The sequence below is a fragment of the Medicago truncatula genome, chromosome 7 (genome assembly GCF_003473485.1).
Source record: "Medicago truncatula cultivar Jemalong A17 chromosome 7, MtrunA17r5.0-ANR, whole genome shotgun sequence".
Classification (NCBI taxonomy): Eukaryota; Viridiplantae; Streptophyta; class Magnoliopsida; order Fabales; family Fabaceae; genus Medicago; species Medicago truncatula.
Window position 1 is genome coordinate 43,882,804 of NC_053048.1, and position 21,310 is coordinate 43,904,113.

Consider the following 21,310-nt stretch of genomic DNA (forward strand, 5'->3'; position numbering starts at 1 on the left):
ACCTTAAAACAAACACATCCTAACTAATTTTATTTGGAGAACTATTAGATACATGAAATTTGATTGGATATTTATTTTTTATATATCGTAAGCAAAATTCATTCAAAATTTGATCTTTTTTTTATAAAATAAATCAATACAAAAATATGGCATGACATTGTACATAAACTTTATAAGTACCAACGTGTTCACAATTTTGTTTATCAAATTTGTTTCAAAGGCAGGAAAAATCTAAAACAAACACAAAATAAAATTTTCCCTTAAGATAACGCACGTACGTAACTTGGAACAAAAAGTATATACTATTAAAACTAACTGAATGGACTTATGGACGTATATAAAAAAGTTTAAAATATTATGGAGATGCGGGGTATCGAACCCCGTACCTCTCGCATGCAAAGCGAGCGCTCTACCATGTGAGCTACATCCCCATGTCGTTAAACTTTCACTTAAAACATATATATAATATGAAATATCCTCCGAGTGTCTATAAGTAAGTTCCTCTGCGTCATCACTACCAACAAACAAATACACAGAAAAAAAGAGCGAGTTTCGAACTCTTCCCGCCAAAGCAGCCATGCCAATGGAGTTTAAGAGAATGCAATGCTCCTACGAATCCTTGGTTCACTTCTTCCACTTTCTCTCTCGTTGTATTCGTCTTGTTAACTTCGTAACTATGCTAACACGAATTTGTTGCAGGACGAATCGTTCGAAATCGGTAAAGAGATGTATCGTGGACAACAATACAGTCAAATCTACTTCGCGCGTCTTCACTTGATGCGAACTCTCTTGTATTCTCTTGTTCCTCATTGGAAACCTAATACTCCTGGTGATTATTCTCAATTTCTCTATTTTTTTTCAATTTAGGGTTTTGACTTTAAATCTCCTATTTTTTGTGTGTATTTATGGTGTTTAATTGCTTGAATTTTTGATTAATTGTTTGAAATTATTTATTTACAGTATGCACGGTGTTGGGATTGGAAGAGGGCAAGGAATGTGTTATTGTTGGAACACTGTTTAAAAATATGAAGTTGAAGCCTTGTATACTTGATGAGTATTCTAAGCAGGTAATAGGATTCTGGGTTTCTTTCAATTTTTGTTTTTGGAGGTGTTTGGTTGTTGTTTTTATGTAAATTTTGTATTTTGCGGTTATAATGTAGCGGAATTTGAACAAATGGTAATTGTTTTGTGATAAGCAATTCAATACTAAATGTTGTTATATAGTGGTTATAGCGGTGATGTTGCATTGCTGCGTAGTGGAATTTGAACAAGCTTGCGATTGATAATAATGTGTTTTGTAAGTATGAAAATTTGACAATGATATGGCACAGTGCTGAGTTTCTTTGCTAATTAATTGTAGAGATCGGTGCCTGTCAAGTCACATAACTTTGTGCATGAAGATGATTATCTTGTTCTTGAAGATGAAAGTGGAAGAGTTAAGCTTGGTGGGAGTATCATTGTACCATCTGTCTATGTGACAGGTTTGTATCATTAACTACTTAATTGAGAAAAATTGTTTTGTGGTGGTAGGATAACATTTTTGAAAGGCACAACTGCACATTCATTCGAAGAAACTAAGTTTGGTATATGTCATTTCTTGACTTTTCCTGCCTTTTTCCCTACAAGGAATTGTTGTGGTACGGACAATATTGGATTGCTAATTTGCTGTGCTTCATATTGTTCTAAGAAATCTTGAAATCAAACATATGGCTTCTTAATGACATTTGTTCTTTTAGGGATGCAAATGACATGCCAAATAATAATTTTCTGTCTTGCAAATGATGATTTTGTGCTAACATCGTCTTGGACAGGAATTGTGGTTGCTTTACATGGTAAGGAGACGGGAGCAGGTGATTTTTTGGTTCAGGAAGTTCTTGAAGCTGGCTTACCACCGCAGATAGAATTCCCCATTAAATCAAGTATTTTTCTCAGTCTTTCGCATATACAATGTTCAAACCTAGTGGTATACATGCATAGCATATTATGAGATTTTGTATTACAATTGTAGACACTTTTGGTCTAATGGTAGGCTGATATTTTCCATTGAAGGATGTATGAATCCAATATTTGTGATTAGCATCCCACTATCCTGTACAAAGTGTGGTTTGAATTGTCTATTGCATATTTTTCCTCATTAGGAGTTCTGCTGTTTGAAAAATTTATGATTCATTGTCAGGAAGCATAGATTCTCTCATACTTTGCTTCATTCAACATATTCTACGTCCTTTCGATGGCATATGGCTTTTTCTTATATGCTGGAGTTAAAGAAACTAGCTTATTTTTCTCTTTATATTTGTTAAATATTGAAAAGTTATCTGTATCATAATTCAAATTAATTGCATGCTGTATGCTCCATTTTCTCTTGTTATTTCTTTGATGAGTAACAGCCTTGCCATCTTTTAACTGTGCATTTTTTATACTCCATTCTCAACATTTGTTATTAATTTTTTTTACTTTATTTAAGTTGCCACTTAAAGTTCCCTTTTTATTTGGATTCAACAGGGGAAGACAAATATGTTGTTCTTGTCTCAGGATTAAGTGTTGGGAGCAGCAAGTCTAACCCTCTTCAGTTTCAGCTTCTTGTTGATCATATTACTGGGCATTTAGGAGATGAGAAGGTCCGTGTCCTGTTTTTCTCTCAAAGCTGAGGTTGATCATATAATGCAACATTTAAAGGTTTTAAGATGTATATATTGACAAAATAAACAGGAGCAAAGTATTGCGGCACAAATTGTTCGTGTAGTCATTGCTGGAAATTCTGTTGAGATGCCTCGTGGACTTCTTAATGGACAGGTATTATTGTCATTGTCGAAGTAAACCCCTATGTCTGTTAGTTTCTACTTACTAGCAGTGTATAGTGTACAAAATAGTTTTTTTTTTAGGAAAATGCTAACAATTTGTGTAGTTAACTTGTGTAGTCAATTTCTTAAAAGTGTAAAAAAATTTCAATACAAAATTTATTTATTTTTGTTTTCTAAACAAGTGCCCCACGGGCACTAGTTAGTACGACCCTTATTTTTAAGAGAAATTCGTAAGTGAACTCTCACCTAACACATCATTCTTACACCTGACCAATCAAAACAAGACATGTCATCCAAAAAATATAAAATAAAATAACTATAAATATATATGAATAGGAAGTCTCGCTTTTCTCTCTCCCTTCACTATACACCGCCATAACCATTGGAGACCCAAAGATCGAAAGACCTGTTATGCATCATTTGAATTAAACTTGGATAATACCTATTATGATTTGAGTAATTTTAGTCTATCTTCCATCGTCTCTTTTTTGTTGAAAGACCTTGAATGTTTTAATGGTGAAATTAACTGGGCTATTTTTTCTACTATGCAATCCACTGGACTAATAATTTGCAGAAAAAATGGATGAACTCCTTTTCTCAAAACCATCAAAATTTGCCGATAAATCAGATCCAATTTTTCAACTTGTTTTATGCACTATCTGTTTTTTTTAATGGTATGTGTTGGTGCTTTTGTTTTGAATGATATGTGTTGGTGGTTTTGTGGAACAACGAAATTAAACATTGAGAGGGTTGAAGAGAGCTTGAAGTTGTTGGGTAAAATTGGAAGTTTGTGTGCTTTTTTGTGGCCGATGGTGGAGGATGAAAACGATGGTGGAGGATGAACACGATGGTGGAGGATGAAGTAACACGAGAGAGATTAATAAGAAAGAGAAAAATATATTTTCAGATTTTTTTCTAATAAATGGTGATGTTTTGATTTATTTTATATTTTTTATATGAAATGTCTTATTTTGATTGGATGAGTGTAAGAATGATGTGTTGGGTGAGAGTTCACCTAAGAATTTCTCTATTTTTAATAGGGGCAAGGATAATACATATATGTGCAGTAGAATATTTAACTATATACTGAATAAAATAATGATAAAAGACTATTAAGTGAAATTTGTATGTATTAGTTATTGCTAACAGTAATAACTAAGACATACTTATATCTAAAATAGTAAAACTGTTTTTAGTTTAACGATGAAAATAACTGTTCTCTATTTTTTGGTTTATGTATTGATTTACTTTTTCTTGACAAGTTCAAACAATTTTGGCAATCTAAGTCCCTTGCATGGTGTATCTGATGCTTTATATTTCTATTCCCCTTTACCTTTTGATGTAGTATTTTTGCATCAAACAATAGTAAGTATTTATATCGTCTCCTCAGGGACTAGTGCGATATCACAGACCGTTCGACACCAAATATCATTCTAAGTTAAACGATAATTTGTTGTTTGTTTGACTAACTAAGTTGTAAATGATAAAGTTGAGATTAATAAGGCGTGAAACTTGTTAGGATTAGAGTTCCTTGATCAAGCGTCACACGTAACCTAATGATCATACATTGATTCTAGTTTTTCTTTGATATTATCACGTATCCCTCGACAACACCATTCGTGTCCAAACAATATTGTGAAATCAATTGTATCATTCAATCGTCGATGTCTCAAACTATTGAATGATTCATGGAAGCCTTGCAAGAATGAATTGAAAGAGAATGATCCATTACACACTTGTGATCTCTCAACAAAATGATGTAGAATCCACTTTCTATCACTCTCACTCTATCAAGAACAAGCCCTATCTCTCTCTCTAATTACAAAATGAAAACTATGAAAAACTAAGAGTCCTTAATGAAATGATTGAATGAGCTATTTATAGAAATTCTAATTCTGTATCAACTCGCCTCGCGAGCTCCTTCATTCGCCAGGGCGAGTGCAGTTCCTTCACCATTGGGTTTGTGCCACGTCAGCTGTGAGAAGCCTAAGCCGCCCTAACTCGCCTCGCGAGTACATTCCCTCGCCATGGCGAGTTGCTCATTCTTTCATTCGCCGTTGCGAGTTGAAGGCGAATATTAAGCCCATGAATACAAGTTATTCATTGAAATGAAATTCCGAATCAGCTTTGTCTACAAACAAGGAAGCTATAAGTAATGTAACTAGGAATCTCATGGAGAGTTTGATCCTGGCTCAGGATGAACGCTGGCGGCATGCTTTACACATGCAAGTCGAACGGGAAGTGGTGTTTCCAGTGGCGGACGGGTGAGTAACGCGTAAGAACCTGCCCTTGGGAGGGGAACAACAGCTGGAAACGGCTGCTAATACCCCGTAAGCTGAGGAGCGAAAGGAGGAATCCGCCCAAGGAGGGCTCGCGTCTGATTAGCTAGTTGGTGAGGTAATAGCTTACCAAGGCGGTGATGCTCTCTGGAATTGCTCGCCTTTGAAGTTCGCATTGATCTCGCCATGGCGAACGTACACGCCTTCTACTCGCCATTGCGAGTTGGTGGCGTGTAATCTTTGTTGCTTACTGGAATTCCTCACCTTTGCTGCTCGCCATGGCGAGTTGGAGGCGAGTGACTTCATTTCCTGCCTCTTTGTACTTTTCTCCATTTTTTTCTCTTTGCTTGATGTCTTGAGTTCCAATCCTGCACAAATGGGTGAAGTAAGATAGATAAAGCATAAAAGGGCAATAATCGCTTATCTCTCGGCTTTTCCCTCAATAACTTGCAAAACAAGTAATAAAAGTGCTTTGAATATTAATTTAAAATACAACTTTCTAGCACTTATCACTTTTAAATTTATTTATTTCCTTCTTCTTTTCTGAATGAAGTAACAATGTTTCACCATATTGTAACATCACTGATTAACTTACTCTGGTATCTGAGCTACTTGATTTCAGTCACTTTCTCCTTACATGACTGATTACGTCAGCAAGGAACATTTATAGATCAACATAACAATAATCTGATACACATAATTAAATGAGAGCGAGGACTGAGTTGTTCGACTCTTTAGCTTATTAGAGTTGCATTTCAGACCCATTTGTTGATTGTCTTGATATGTGGATGCTGACAGCACCCATTTATATTTATGCCTTTTAATGTACTATGTAGTGTAATGGCACAATTCCTACAGATATTTTTTTTTTTTTTTTTTTTGCAATTCAGTTTTTTTATATACATTTCTAAGAGTGGATTTATGAACTTCATCAATATTTGCAGAATTTGGTCTCAAAAGATCTCTCGAAAATGGCAGAACCTGTAAAGGAGCTAGATATTATGTTGAATCAGGTTAATTTCATTTGTTTGATTCCTCTACTGTAGTTGTTTTGTAAATAACAGGCTTAACTTGTACTTAGATTGCTGCTGGTTTGCCATTGGATATCATGCCAGGACCCTGTGACCCTGCTAATTTCTCATTACCACAGCAGGTTCATATGTTTGTCCTTCAAGAACATTTATGCCATATATATCATGTTTTTTGAAATTTATTACTAAGAATTGTATTTTCAGGCGTTGCATAAATGCCTTTTCCCTGGGTCATCCGTCTACAACACTTTCAAATCTTGTACAAATCCTCATTGTTTTGAGCTTGATGGTATCAGGTAAATAGTCTGTTTATAATATTACTGTCATTGCTTCTGAATGCACTGTATTTTCGTATGTTATATATGATCCATATTGCTTACTTCCAGGTTTCTTGGGACATCTGGTCAGAATGTAGATGATCTTGAGAAGTATTCAGAGGCAAAAGATAAGCTTGACTTCATGGAAAGGACATTACGATGGAGGCATTTGGCACCAACTGCACCTAATACCCTTGGTATAAAATTATATATGGTTCAATGCTTAACTTTTATTTGATTGGTTATCCATAATCTGTGTCATTTTCCACTCAGCTCTGATTTTTTTTGGGATGGTTGAACAATTGTCAATGTCCGTTGTATATTACATGCTGCTTCTAAAGAAATCTAAACTAAGGAGTTACAATTCAAACAGTAATTTTTTTTTGGTTAAACCAAGATTGTTCTGATATTAATTGTTTTCTTCAGGGTGCTATCCTTATACTGATAGGGATCCATTCTTCATTGAAAGCTGCCCTCATGTTTACTTTGTTGGCAATCAGGATAAATATGATACTCGCGTGATAAAGGGTATTTTTAATTCTTAAATCTACATTGTAGAAACACATTACCTTTTCCGTTTTGCATTTTATACAACTTCTCCCTCCTCCCAACACTAATACATTTTAATCATTGATTGCAGGATCAGAAGGCCAATTAGTTAGACTCGTATGTGTTCCTAAATTCAGTGAAACTGGAGTTGCAGTTATGGTGAGCTCTAAAATTCCACAAACGTTTTCTTATAAATTGGTCTTTTATACTAATATCACCCTGCAAGCACATCAACAACATCTCATTCATACATTCTCACCTTTGACATTTCCTTCTAGCCAATTCGAACTATGTTTCGATAAATGACTGCAACCTGAAAGTAATCTATTTTGCAGCTTTTCTTCCTTCTATTATCTAATGAAGCATTTTTAAAGTTCAACTAAGAAAATGCATGTCGAAGAAGTTATATATTACATGTGTTTTAGACATACAATAAAAGGGTTTCTCTCGGGAGAATCATGAAAAAATCGAAAAACTAAGAAATATTACCTCAAAACCTATGCTCTTTTGCTTTGGTGAGGAGTTAAAGTTGGTAAACTGGTCATTTCCAGTTATTTCTGAGGATTGGGGGACACAAGACTAGTCAAATGGGTGTTTAGATCGTCTTTCTTTCAGTTATATAGTTGAAAGGGGAGATATTTTGATGAGATTCCCCCAGCTGTAACAATGATGACATATACTGTTTCCAGTTGATTTGAAGGTCTGTATTATAGTTATTAATGAATCAAGTAATAAGACTCTGGTGCAACACTTTGACCTTATCATTAGTATGCGATGATCTTCGCCGACCTTGTCGTTTATCCGTGTACTACATGGTTGCCTGTGATGCAATTCTGGGATCACTCCCTTGTTTTATGAACATGTAGAAAAGAACAGTATTAGTTGCAGGATCACACCTGAGGAATGGCTGTTTTCTTTGCTTAATGGTTGGCTGTAACATAATAGTAGGTTTCATCTGATGTGATTCTTGTTGCAAACTTAACGCTACATGCATATTTCTTTATTCGCAGTTGAATCTGAGGGATCTTGAATGCCATGCTCTCAGTTTTGGAACTCCGATTATCCCAAAGAAGGCAGAGTGTGACATTGTAGAGAAGGCAGAGTGTGACATTGTAGACAACACGAAGAGCTGAAAATTGAATTTTGAAGTTGACAAGGGTTGTCGTGTTTCTTCAATGTAGTTTATTTGTGTATCACCTTAATATTTCTGCCTTCTACGAAAAAGACCTAATATTTTGACTTGCATTTGTATTTTTCTATTTAGTTTGCATTGTAACATAGTTGTAACGTAGCATTTAAACATTATGTTTTACAGTAGGTCGTCGTGGGAACATTTCAATTTTGCATTAATCAATTTTATTTAATTCTCCTGCATATGTTTTAACCCACATGGGGTTTCAATAAACGTAATTATTCTATAGAACGACTTGTTCGACTCTAGAAATAGTTCCTTCAATGAATTAACGGTAAGCTCTTAATGTGACAATAATTTTGTTCAGAATGGGTGGGTATCCAAACAATGAATTTTCGCGTTTACCGTGGACTTTAGAAGCTAGAAATTAGAGAGGTAGGTGTGGCCTAATTCAGATAACAAACATGCACTAAGAATTGTACGGCTATTCATTCAAGATGGGGGTAACGTCTATTATTGATAACTATTGTAGCTCGATTGATTTAACAGTTTCAAATAATAGGTAAAACAAAAGAATGCGTAGAATATAAGCACTAGTGCCATAACGTTTGTGTATCGTATCCCTCAAAAAATAAAAAAATTGTGTACTGTCATTGGATTTTGTTATGTAGATTTATGTCAATATAACCCTGGATAGTAAAAACTGACACAATTAATCTTATACGGTATTATGTGTTAATATCATTCAAAATATTAAAATGAAGAAAGAAAGCTATTTCATATTCTCTGACAACATGAAATTGTTTCATCATGATATTAGACTTGGTCGATCTGTTTGTGTTACACCCGAGAACACTCCCGAGACCAGGACCCAACTTTTACACCAGGGAACACTGTTTTCTTAAGCATCGTCAGTTAGCACTATGTTAAGATGTTTATTTTTTTGCGTTAAATGCGTATAAATTACGAACCATAATTTTTATAAAATTTTGATTAAAATTAATTTGATTTTAATTAAAATTATAGATATCGATAATAAATATTTTGTAATTTTATATCGTAAGAAACTATACAACAAATATAATATTTTGAATGACAGAAATAAAATAACATTCTCATAGTCAAATTTGCTTAAGAATATAATTAGAATGAGAAAAAGACCGTCCAAAACGTCTTATTTTCTTTACATATATTAGACTGATTAAGAGCATGTTTGAGATTTTTATTAATGAATTCTAATAATTCTTGAGATACTTAGGGTGTGTTTGGTGTAGAAGAGAAGTTGTAAAGAGAGAAATAGGTAAGAGAGAGAGTGAGAAGAGAGAAAGAGATGAGAAATATAGTAAATTTCATGTATTGTTTGGTAGAAGAGAAAGATAAGAGAAATAGAAGAGAGAGAATTGTGTTTACTTTTTAATAGACAAAAATACCCTTTATTTAATGCTCAATATACAATTTTATATTTTATAAAACCTACTAATCTTCAACGTTTTTTTTTTATACTTTTTTTTTAGTCTTTCACAACGAAAAAAAAATGAAAATATCCATGAAAAAAAGTTTCAGCAAACTAAAACTACCACTTAGAAATTGAAAGAAAAATTCATCATACAAGACCAAAATACATTAAAACTGAAACCCAAAACCAATGAAATTTTTAGCTTTCACTAAACTTATAACGGGAAAATAGATACATAATAACATAAAAAATATATATTAATAGGAAATTCAACAAATGATGTGCAAAAGAAAACATAAAAATGGCCGCACTACAACAGGTGAAGAGAAAGGTAGAGAAAGACAAAGTATATAGAGGTGGTACAAGGTAAATACAGGAGAAAGAGAAAAGGGTAGTAATGGAAATAGATGAAAAAATGGCCTTCAGCTCACTTTCTTCGCTGCATTGAAGAGAAAGAAAAAGGTGGTAGGTCCCACGTAATTCTTTCTCTCTTCTCTATCTCTATCATAAACCAAACAGGAGAAGTCATCTATTTCTCTCTTCCCTAAATCACCTCTACCAAACACAGTGTTAGTAATTTTTGAAATTAAATCCTCAAAATAATTAATTTTTGCCAAAAGGGTGTGTGTGTCAGAGAGAAAGAAACACTGAAATTGAAGGAGAGCGTTACTGCAGGTCTTGTCCATTTGTTATTATTGTATCGTCCCTCTCAGAAAATCCACATGCCATGCCTTGTTGCCTAGTCAAAATACCAATACAGCCAAAAACACATAAAATAAAAATTTCTAAAAATCAAGTCCTTTACAACAAGATCTCAACCCAACGGCTATATTTCCTTACCTCACTTCCATTATTCAATTTCATTAACAATCATTTCCCTCATTAACATTTTGGATTCCTATAACGGTCCATCCATCCTCATAAAACCATCAAATCATATTAACATTTTTCTCACATTTTTCTTACTCTCTTGCAATGGAAACTAACAACTCTACTGCCCCAACAACTACCTCTGCTTCTTCTGCTACTACTGATGCTAAGGTTCAACGAGTAACAAAGAAATCTTCTGACGAGCTACTAAGGAAATTTGCTGAAGTGGGTACCAATGAGAAGAAAGAGTTACGTCTTATCAAACGCCGCAAAAAGATGAAGGAAAATCAATCTGAGAGCTCTTCAAACGGCAGCACAGCCGTCGTGGAAAGGAGGTCGCTTTTGCCGGCAACAGTGAGCCGGAAGTCTGTGCTCCGGCAGCTCAGGGTTAGAGATAACAGAAACAAGTCATCACTCTTGGGAACCATTCACAAGGTGAAACCCCAATTAACATTTTTTCTTAGTCTTTTGTTTTACACATTTTCATAAAACTTACCGTTAAATAAATCTAAATTACCTCGACGAATTAATCTATACAATTCGTGCGATGAGAGTAATTGTTTTGAATCACTTTCTTATTGTTTTGTTAATTACTATACTTTGTTGCAGACATGGCGTAGAACTGTAGAAGGTGCCTCTAGAGTTTTCATGGAAAAGCATTATAACCGTCATAAGCGTTTGATCAATGATATTGTTTAGGCTCTCTGTTGAGTTCTTGAATAATTTACAAGCTATGCAAACTCCTCATCAGATGAAAGCAATGCCCACCTTTATGTATATTGAACTATTGGTTTCATTCAATTATTATTCTTTTTTCTAATTGTATTCTTTTTACTAATTGTATTCTTTTTTACCTCAAGTATCAATTAAAATGTATTCATTTGACTCTGTTTGCTTACAATTTAGTACAAACCGACCTTGCATGTCTATACAACAATAGCAAATTGCCAGATTGTATGGCATACACTTTGATAGTTTACACACTAATAACAATTGTTCAATCATATCTTATTACATGATACTAAGATATAATTAAACTTAACCAAATAATTGAACTCAAATGATCAATGAACTTCAGTTAAAGATGAATAGTTAGAGAAGAGTCTCTGAATCACTTTTTTTTTTTTTTTTTTTTTCTTGGAGGGCGATTCTAATGGTATGGTACAATATATCTAGGTGTTTGGGCTGGGAGTTGCTGCCACACTCGAGAATTTTAGGTAGTTTAGAGAGCTTTGTAGGATTGGGGTCTAGTAAGAAAATTAGGGTAGGATCATTATTGGTTTTGCTTGCTGTTGTGTGGGCGGTCTAGAACTCCTGCAAACGATATTATCTTCGTGTGAGGGACTCCGACTGTCAAGTTTTTAGTGGATTGGGTGAAGTTCTCTTCCTAAAGTGGTTCCTGGGAAAGAGTTATGTCCGCCTCTACTCTTTATATGAGTGGGAGGCGCAACCTGTCCTCTCCTCCTTACACGAGTGCTAGCAACACACACTCTCGTTGATTAGTTAAATTTTATTAGTCCAACACAATCGTGTGAGTCTCATAACAACTTTACGAGACCATATGAATTTTAATCAATAAAATAAAATAGGATAGATATTCACTTTTCAATTGAGTTGTGGGACCATTCTAGCAGCAAACTCTTTACAACAAACTTTATTTGATTGGTTAAAATTCACCTAGTCCCTCAAAATTGTTATGAGACTCACATGATTTTGTGGGACCCATATAAATATTAATCAATAAAAAAAATGGTTAAATGCACTCACTTATTGTTTAGATGGATTATTTTATTAAGTTATAACTAAAAAAAATGGTTAAATGCACTTTGAAATGCATATTGCTAAAACACTTATTTAAAAACTAAATGATTGTATGTTAGCAATTCCTATAGACATTTGGTAGAATACTGTTTACTGGTCGAAATTACAGGCTAACAAATACATCCACTTATTTTTTAAAAGTGTTTTTGCAAGTGATAACCAAAAAGTGGTTTAATGCATCCTAAGGCGCATGCATGTTGCTAAAATGCTAATTTAAGAAAAAAAATCCTTCAAAAAATAAAAATAAAATTAGTGGGTGTATTTAACCACTATCTATAGATAAATGATACTTGTAGAACTCTATTTTGATATTTATCATGAATATTTAGAGAACTTTTTATATATTATATCAAATTTCAATTCTAGTTTGTAATAATACATTTAAATATGAGTAAAATTAATGCATACAAAAAAATTTATGTTATTCATAGTACAAAATATTATATAATAAAAAAAATTCTAATCCTTCTTTATTTAAGAAAAAAGTCAAATCTTGTTCTGATTACATGAGAAAAGAAAAGAAAAGAAAAAAAAAAATCCATTACAATAAGTGACGTTGCCAGGACCCCGGAACAGGGGGTTCAAACAATTTTTTTAAAAGTAAACATTTGAATTTTAATTATAATATATATATATATATATATATATATATATATATATATATATATAGAGAACATATCTAGTGAGAATGAGTTTCTTATGTGAGAATATGAGAATGTTTTATCAGCCATTAGATTAAAAATAGATGGTTGAGATTAAATAATAACATTCAAATGCTCATGTGTCTCTCCATAGTCTATTATATTTCCAAAATCCATTTCTCTTTCTTCTTCATCGTGACTGGTAATTTCTTTTCACCTTCTCACTCTTTGGAATCCAATTTTTGATTATGTTCTCTTTCCTTCATCTTCACCATGTATTCTTCTTTAATTAATTTAGGACATATTGATTTTTTATTTTTTTAAATTTCCAGCAAACCAGCAAAAGAAGAGGAAACATCAACCAATTGCATCAATACCACAGGAAGTATTCATCTCTAAACAAATGAAATCTGAAAACAGACGAAAATCCCAATTTTTATGATTTCAATCCAACGCTAAACCAGTAAGGGATCATAAAAGGGGTTGTCTCCAACATGATTTCCAATTTCCATTTTTTTTCCAAAGAAATTGTGTTTATATAGATCCAAACAAACAAACATAATTGACCGTGAATGGGTGTAGGAAGGTGGCGGCGGCACCTCAAATCAGTGGTAGGAAGGTGGAGACGGCGGACTTTGCGCCGGTGAAGGTTGGGGTCGCCGGAGAAGAGGGTTGCCGACAGTATGGGTGTAGGAAAGTGGTGGTGGCACCTCAAATCACTGGTGGAAGGTGGATACGGCGGACTTTGCGCCGGTGAAGGTTGGGGTCGCCGGAGAAGAACATAGTTGTTGAGGGGTGAAGAAGAAACAGTATCTCCCTCCAGAAGGAAGAAGAAAAATCTCAGGAAGAAGAAAAGCTAACTAATAGAATGAAAAACGTAAAAAGAATTGAGTGAGATTTGGTTAACATGCTCACTTTTAATCTCAACCTTTACTTTTTAATCTAATGACTGATAAAACATTCTCACATTCTTACATAACAAACTCATTCTCACTAGATATGTTCTATATATATATATATATATATAATTACATTATATTCAATTTGCAATGTATGTGAAGATAAATATATAGTTACTTGACCAAAAAAATTAATACAATTTGAAGGTCCACAAGTCCTAGGTCAACCGACAAAATACTATTTTTTTTTTCTTTTTGAGGAAAAAATATTAAAATTGTTACGCTGAGTAATGTAACCGTGATTTAAAACACGACCTTCCATTTATGTATGTGAGTGAGTTATTTTTTTTTAAAGAATGTATGTGAGTGAGTTTGAATCGTTGTGTATGTGAGATCACTATGGTTTGGTGGCATAGTTGAACATTTGGATATTTTGTTACATAAATGTATCGTTCTTGGCTTCCTGCACATATTGTGGTTTGTGGGATTATTTATTTATTATGACAGTGTGAGTTTAACTTTAATTTGTAGCTTGCACTAGTTGTGATTGGACGGCTTGCTGTGTGTTATAAACTCATAGCATTGTGCTCAGTGCTCACCATGTACTACGAGAGAGGAGGAAAGAGTGTAATGTCACGTGCAATTCGGTGCAAACCATAATATTAAGGGGATTCAACACATAAAAACATATAATTTTAAGTGTAAATATTAAAATTGAGGGGTTCACATGCACACCCTCAATGCAATGTGGCTCCGCCAGTGATTACAATATGTCATATGTTAGATTTTAGACCACCCAATATGACCTATTTTTATCCTCAGAAGAATTAAGACATTTTCCCACGTTAAACCCCATCCTAATTAGAAATGATATTTGTCGAAAAATTCTTTCACAACAAGTAGCAGCACATTCTCTCAGGCCAACCATCGTACAATTCTGAAGAAGCTAAAATTGGTCAAATACACAAAATAACCAATGGTCATTTAAGATACGAAATTCAATAAAATTTAGAGTTCGTTTAGTTCATACTTACTTCATAGTCTCTCCACATGGGGAGAAGTTGTGTTTACTGTGTGTGACTTCTTGTAAGGAAAAATATGGTTAGTATGCTGCTTTATTGAGAAAGTCTATTGAAGAATTTTGATCTGTATTATTGTTGATTTCCTTTTATTTTTTCATACTTAGTAATTCCATAATATAAATTTTATTTTCCTTAATTTATTTTAATATTTTTATTTATTACTAATTTAAAATCAAGGCTTTGAAATTCACCTTTATACCTTATATATATATATATATATATATATATATATATATATAGACATATAAACTATTAAGTTTGTATTTTAAAAACAATGAAAATGTTAAAAAATTGTTTTTATACTTTTCCAGTAATTAGCATTTTATCTTTTATTCACAATGGTTTCCTTAGATAGACTCAAATATTCATGTTAGAATTGAACTTTTTGATCCGTGATTATCACAAAAATCTATATATATATATAATTTTAATCAAAATTTAAATTTCATAAAAATTATTTATAATTTACACTCGTTAACGTAATAAAAGGACACAAAGTTTCCATCAACTGTTAGTTATACTAAAAGCGATTATTGTTGAGAATAAAAGGGTCTAAATATCTCCTTTAAGAAAAAGTTTAAATATCTTCTTTAAAGATTTCAAATTTTAATATAATTTAGACATTCCTTCAAAAAATATATAATTTAGACATAAAATTAGATATCATTAGGGTTTATAATTTATATTTTTGTTTAGAATATATGTAGGATTTGTTTTTTAATTAAATATGTTTTGTATTACAATTTATATATATCCATGAATAAAATTTTGAAGACACTTCTCCACTAAAAAACAGTTGTCCACATAAAATATATATTTCATATAATTTATGTAAGAGTTAAATATGTTTTTGGTCCCTATAAATATGTCAAGTTTTTGTTTTAGTCCCTTAAATATTTTTCATCTTCACTTTTGGTTCCTCTTTTAAAGTAAACTCATATGTAGAATTCATATTTTTGAATGAAATTTGGTAGAAAAATCCATAACATTATAAGATTCTCTAAAAAAAAAAAGAATTTTTTATTAAAACATGAATTTAATATGAATTTTTATATTTTTGAAGGTTAAAAATTAATATTTAATTTTTGTTTTGTTAAAAATAAATAAAAAATTTTTGGGAATTTTTTTACAATACTCTACACATTTCTGCATAATTTCATTTAAAAATACAAAATTAACTTAAAAATAGGGATCAAAAGTAGTGATTGAAAATTTTATAGGGACTAAAAAGAAAAGTTGATATATTTATAAGAACTAAAAACATATTTAACCCTTTATGTAATAAAAACGAAAAAAAAACTCCATCAATGTTATCATCACAATCAAGGTTTATACTCGGATTTGTGAAGAAGAATAAGAAGAAATCAATTAACAAACAATGATTAAATTTTCATGTGTTACATGAAGATATATGGGGCTTACAAGTTATAACCAACAATCAATGACTACATCTTCATGTGTTATGTATGACTTATAACCAACAACCAAATGGCTACTTCTTCAATACATGAAGCAACTTCATGAAGATGTAAACAAACAACCAACAACCCAAAACATGCTCATGTAATATATGAAGATGTAGATGAACAACATCAATGACTTAAAACCTACATACTTATTTGTCATATGAAACATAAAATACCCATGTTTCACAAATCAGACTCTGCAGCGAGAGTGATAGAGACTATAACAACTTTGTTTAAAATATGTTGTTTTTGTTTTAGTTTTTAGTTTATTATTTTATTTTGAAAATGGATAAACTAGCATGAAACCTATTAAAAGACCAAATTGTGTGTAATTTATGTGGGTCGTGCAATCCGAAAAAGGTGTCATGCCAAGCATCACCGTTTCTTCACATAAAAATATATATCATAATTTACCCAATAGAAACACACACAAAAAAAAAGGGAAATATTTATATGCACGACAAAATATTTCGTTGTATTTGCACGAAGGTCATTTGATCCTGGCTCTCTTAATATTTTTTTTGAAGCAAACTGACCCATTAATTTAATGATGCACTTTTCCAAAAAGAAATCACAAATTAAGGATCATGTGGTGGTGAATGGTGAATTTCCAAATCATATACTCATTGTGTTTTGCTTTTCTAATACTACCAATATTTATCTTCATTTTTTTGACAAAAGATACTATAATGAATAAAAAGGCTTGTAAACCGTTGCTGTGAAGTATTTGGGTGTTTTTTTGACAAAGTAGTTTTGACATGTTTATTTTTACAAAGCAAAGAATTTGTATTCATGTGCTTGTTGTCGTGCAAACTGGATGTCGTGCTATATAGCACGGCTCAAAAAAATACGTCAATTATAAGATCAAGTAATTTATAAATTTTTATTTTTATTTAAATGTGAAGAAGAAACTTATTTGTGTGTTTATAACAAACAAACAAAAAAACTATAGAAAACATCTTGTTAATCTTCAGTCTGATTTACCACAACAAATGAGTCAAGTGACAAAATTGAAACTTGTTGTTAAGAGAGATAGACATATTTTACATATGTGAATAGTATGTGTTCCCTTAACCATTTTGACAAGTTCGATCTCTAATCGGTACATACAGAAAAACATATATTAGGAGGATCTACCTTTCTAATGGTGTCAAACACACACTTAGTCATGTATAAAATCTCACGATAGATAACATTCAACTATGATATGACTTGTGGATCATAATTCATAACTATCATAACATCATGATGTCAAAAACAACTCACATATTCAACTCAACAACGAATATCACCCCCAAAAAAATTAATCAAGCATTCTTGAGATCATGCAAATCTTCTACAAATCCTATCAAGTTTTGATCAAACTACCCTCCCCACTTTGTACAACTCACTCTTGAAACGTAAAATTTTGGTAGCTTGAAGTTTGGCCTTACTTCTTTTTGAAGGTGACCATACAGAAAAATGCTATTGCGTGACCAATTAAATGAATATAAACACGCCAATTAAATGATGTGCCACATAATTAATGGGTGAGTTGTCCCACAATTAATTTGAGTCAAAGTCCATTTAATTCGTCCTATAATTACTTGTATCGATGTTGGTGTTGAACACGATACACACCTTCTATATTGAGCTTGAACACAAGTGACATATTTGATCAGATGTTGTAAAGTATGGCTTGTGGCATTTAGATAGATATTACTTAAAAAAAATTAGATATACCAGTGACATATCGGCATAGAAGAATATAGTTTGGAAAAATTTATTAAGTAGGTCTAACTGTGGCGCAGTGGCAGTATTTTTGCCCTACTATTAATTCTAAGAAGAGACATTTCATTATTTTGGGAGTAAAAAAAAATGCAAAAAAAAACAGCTTATATTATTTAGAGATAATCAAGAAATTATTAGACAATGATGAAAGTAAATGTTGCCTTTCGAAAGTAGAAGCTCCGTTATTATTCTCACGATTGGGACAATGACTTCAACGATACCGGTTCGATAAACCTCAATACTCAACTCATATTATTTTTTCAAGAGGAATGTAGTAGGACTTATCACTTATAATTAGTTATAAGATATCTGAAGGATTCAACCCTCGCACACTCTCTTTCTTTTACAACTAAGTTAAATTCAGTTATTTATTTCTGTTACTAGTTAGTTGATTTAGAGTTACCTAGCTTATAAATACATACTAGTATTCTGTTGGGCTCGACGAGCTTAACGCAAGTGTAAATTAAAATTCCAAAATCCAAAAAAGACTGGATCTTGCAGCGCAGCGGTAGCGATAAAAAAAATGAACACCAATATTTAACGTGGAAAACCCTCTAATACCGAGGGAAAAACCACGGGACAAACTCCGAAAAATATTCCACTATATTAAAGAATATTACAATATTTTCTCCACTCTCTCACACACACAAGAGATACAATATAGTGTTTTCCGTGAGACCTACTTCTATTCTAATGCTATTATTTTATAGCACCTAGAAGTTATAGAGATGATACCCACCCGATGTATTTTTCCCACACTCTCTGGATTTACTCAACACTCTATTTTTCCTCTCACACACTTCTACACACACAGAAGCTTTGTATTTTCACTTCTGCTTCAATGCTTTCCTTCACTATCATTGTCTCTATTTATAAGAGAAATGAAGCCGTAAGAGTTGGATTTGGTTCACACACTCTTACACTAAAAGTCACACAACAAAAGTGTGAAACCTGTAACAATAGCAAACCTTCAAACTTGTGTGCACCGAAAGGCTAGGCTATGTTCTGCAAGCTAAAGTGTAGCTTTACTGTTGGAAAGAAAACTCATATGTGCATTTAATGTATAGAAGACTTTGGCTAGGAAATTGCTTCATGCATTTTTCCTTTGGCTGGAACATACCCCACGTGGTGGGGTCAACATATTCAATATTCATTCATTCATTTAACCCACATTCAGTTTTTTATTTCCATACATTCTTCCTTTCTCCTTTAATATTTTCTCTCTACTCACATTCAATTTTTTTTATGGAGAGGGAAGCTCTATCTCGCTAATGTTGGAGACTCACGCGCTATTCTTGTTTCTCATAAGGGTGATGGTCCATTTAAAAGGTTGCATGTTAAGCAAATGGCCAGAGATCACAATTGTGAAAACTCAGATATTCGAGAAGACCTCGCAATATTGCATCCAAATGATGATAGTATTTGCACCTATGATTTTGGAAAATGGCGTGTTAAAGGCTTAACAAGGTATGTTTGATTTCTACTATATGATTATATTTTCATTTCTTTGATTCACTTCTAAGCTAAGATGTGCTTGATGACTTGAGAGTCAAGCAGATGCATAGGAAATGCGTACATGAAGAAGGCAGAGTTCACTACAACGAGATTTTCCCAAGCCCCACCAGGGGAGCATGTGACTTCAATTTTCACAATTTATACAAGAGTCTTAAAAGACACTGATAAATTCGTTATATTTGGATATATAGTGGATTCTGGAAATTACTCATGAATGAGCAAGCTGCTAACATCGTAAACAACAATCCACGAGAGGTGTATATACATATATGGATTCTTTTGTTATTTATTTATCAATATCTTTGATTCTGAATGCGGGATTTTAATGGATTTATAACATAGATTTTAATGAATTTTAAAGTACTTTATGGATTTCCAAATTATTCGTTTACAGCTTCAACAACACTTTGTGAGGGTGAAATAATAGTATCATTAGATAAACTTTGCTATAGAATTTCATTTTGTATAATTCAATAGAAAAATCAATAAAAAAATTCCAAACAATAAAAATCACACTTACTTATTATAAATAATAATAATATTGATAACAACAACAACACAATATTGAGGGGGAGATTGGTTAAAATTCCAAAGTACTTTATGTTTTAAGGAACACTATTAGCAAGTTGACATAAGTATGAAAATCGTGCCATGTGATTAGAATAATTCGATAAAACAAGTTCCGATTTCAGTTTACTGCATAAAAAACAAAAAGTTTTATATGGATGAAGATTTTGACAAGCAACAAGCATGTTTGACAAAGAAAAGAAAAACCGGCGTATAAACAATGTTGACGTCAGGAACGAAAATAGATTTGGAAGAGTATGTCAAAATCTAAGGTTTTACGTGAGATTGTTGGATAAATGTATTTTAACTAAAAATCTCACAAAATCCATTTCGCCAAAGAATTCATTTAAATCTATGTATTTTTGAATACCATGAGATAATTTATAAGTTGTGAGAAATCTTAATTGAATACTACCGGATTTCGTTGCATTTAAAAAAAAAATTTGATTGTCATAATTGAATACCACAAAATTAATTTAGATTTTATAAAAATCTTGATTGAATACCACAAGATTTTTTTTTTTTTGGTATATCAGTTTTATTACGGTGTAACTTGAATCTCGCTGCATTCTATACACAAACATCCTTTTATTAGTGGTCTGCCTATATGGGTAGGTTGGCTACATCACCATGGTCTCATTCTCAATCAACAGAAAAACACAAATGGAAAGGCACTCAAGTTGAAGAAACGCATAATCATTTGTTCAATTTGACAAATATACTGTGAAACACCGACATTGTCATTGACGAAAATTGAAAAAAAAAAATGAATTAATTGAATGTAATCAAATGTGTCCATACATATATCGGACACCAAAACATCATCCATAAAAAATGTGGATGCTACAAAGTTAATATCTTTAGGATAAAAACCTAGAGGTTTGAAGAAACAATGCGAAATACCTCTCTGGGTCCTTTAAGTTTCATGTTTGTTTAGGATAGATGCTTTAAGTTTCTAAGGTTTCAGATAGATCCTTTAAGTTTCGAGTTTGTTTCACACAGGTCCTTTCGATCAACCTCCGTTAAGCCAAAGTTGTTATGTCCGTTAAGCCAAAGATGATTTGTCCGTTAAGTGGGTGAGGTGGTTCTCTTTGACACTTGGCTTCAATTTTTT

At 32.5% G+C, this 21,310-nt stretch overlaps 3 protein-coding genes and 1 non-coding gene across 4 annotated transcripts; 3 read left to right on the top strand and 1 right to left on the bottom strand.

The window, feature by feature from the left end:
• Positions 1-358: 358 nt before the first annotated feature.
• On the bottom strand, positions 359-431 carry TRNAA-UGC (transfer RNA alanine (anticodon UGC)). The gene has a single exon. It is a non-coding gene; the product is annotated as a tRNA-Ala (tRNA).
• A 68-nt stretch (positions 432-499) lies between these two features.
• Positions 500-8,351, top strand: LOC11437014 (DNA polymerase delta small subunit). Its single transcript, XM_003625212.3, has 14 exons — positions 500-622; positions 700-829; positions 961-1,067; positions 1,361-1,481; positions 1,812-1,919; positions 2,503-2,618; positions 2,710-2,793; positions 6,025-6,093; positions 6,162-6,233; positions 6,316-6,407; positions 6,498-6,625; positions 6,855-6,956; positions 7,069-7,136; positions 7,988-8,351. Exons 1-14 carry the CDS (start codon positions 578-580, stop codon positions 8,108-8,110), a joined length of 1,365 nt encoding a protein of 454 aa, XP_003625260.1. The 5' UTR covers positions 500-577; the 3' UTR covers positions 8,111-8,351.
• Positions 8,352-10,381: 2,030 nt separating this feature from the next.
• On the top strand, positions 10,382-11,336 carry LOC11418491 (uncharacterized). Its single transcript, XM_003625213.4, has 2 exons — positions 10,382-10,870; positions 11,045-11,336. The coding sequence occupies exons 1-2, from the start codon at positions 10,541-10,543 to the stop codon at positions 11,132-11,134; spliced, it is 420 nt and encodes a 139-aa protein (XP_003625261.1). The 5' UTR covers positions 10,382-10,540; the 3' UTR covers positions 11,135-11,336.
• A 7,998-nt stretch (positions 11,337-19,334) lies between these two features.
• LOC11423662 (probable protein phosphatase 2C 43) lies at positions 19,335-20,003 on the top strand. Its single transcript, XM_039827352.1, has 2 exons — positions 19,335-19,581; positions 19,672-20,003. The coding sequence occupies exons 1-2, from the start codon at positions 19,460-19,462 to the stop codon at positions 19,841-19,843; spliced, it is 294 nt and encodes a 97-aa protein (XP_039683286.1). The 5' UTR covers positions 19,335-19,459; the 3' UTR covers positions 19,844-20,003.
• Positions 20,004-21,310: the final 1,307 nt, after the last annotated feature.

Coding starts and splice junctions, on each gene's coding strand:
- LOC11437014 (XM_003625212.3), top strand. CDS start 578: ATGCCAATGGAGTTTAAGAGAATGCAATGCTCCTACGAATCCTTG. Junction 6,234..6,315: donor ATTTCTCATTACCACAGCAG/GTTCATATGTTT, acceptor TTGTATTTTCAG/GCGTTGCATAAATGCCTTTT. Junction 6,957..7,068: donor TGATACTCGCGTGATAAAGG/GTATTTTTAATT, acceptor CATTGATTGCAG/GATCAGAAGGCCAATTAGTT.
- LOC11418491 (XM_003625213.4), top strand. CDS start 10,541: ATGGAAACTAACAACTCTACTGCCCCAACAACTACCTCTGCTTCTTCT. Junction 10,871..11,044: donor TCTTGGGAACCATTCACAAG/GTGAAACCCCAA, acceptor ACTTTGTTGCAG/ACATGGCGTAGAACTGTAGA.
- LOC11423662 (XM_039827352.1), top strand. CDS start 19,460: ATGGCCAGAGATCACAATTGTGAAAACTCAGATATTCGAGAAGACCTC. Junction 19,582..19,671: donor CGTGTTAAAGGCTTAACAAG/GTATGTTTGATT, acceptor AGAGTCAAGCAG/ATGCATAGGAAATGCGTACA.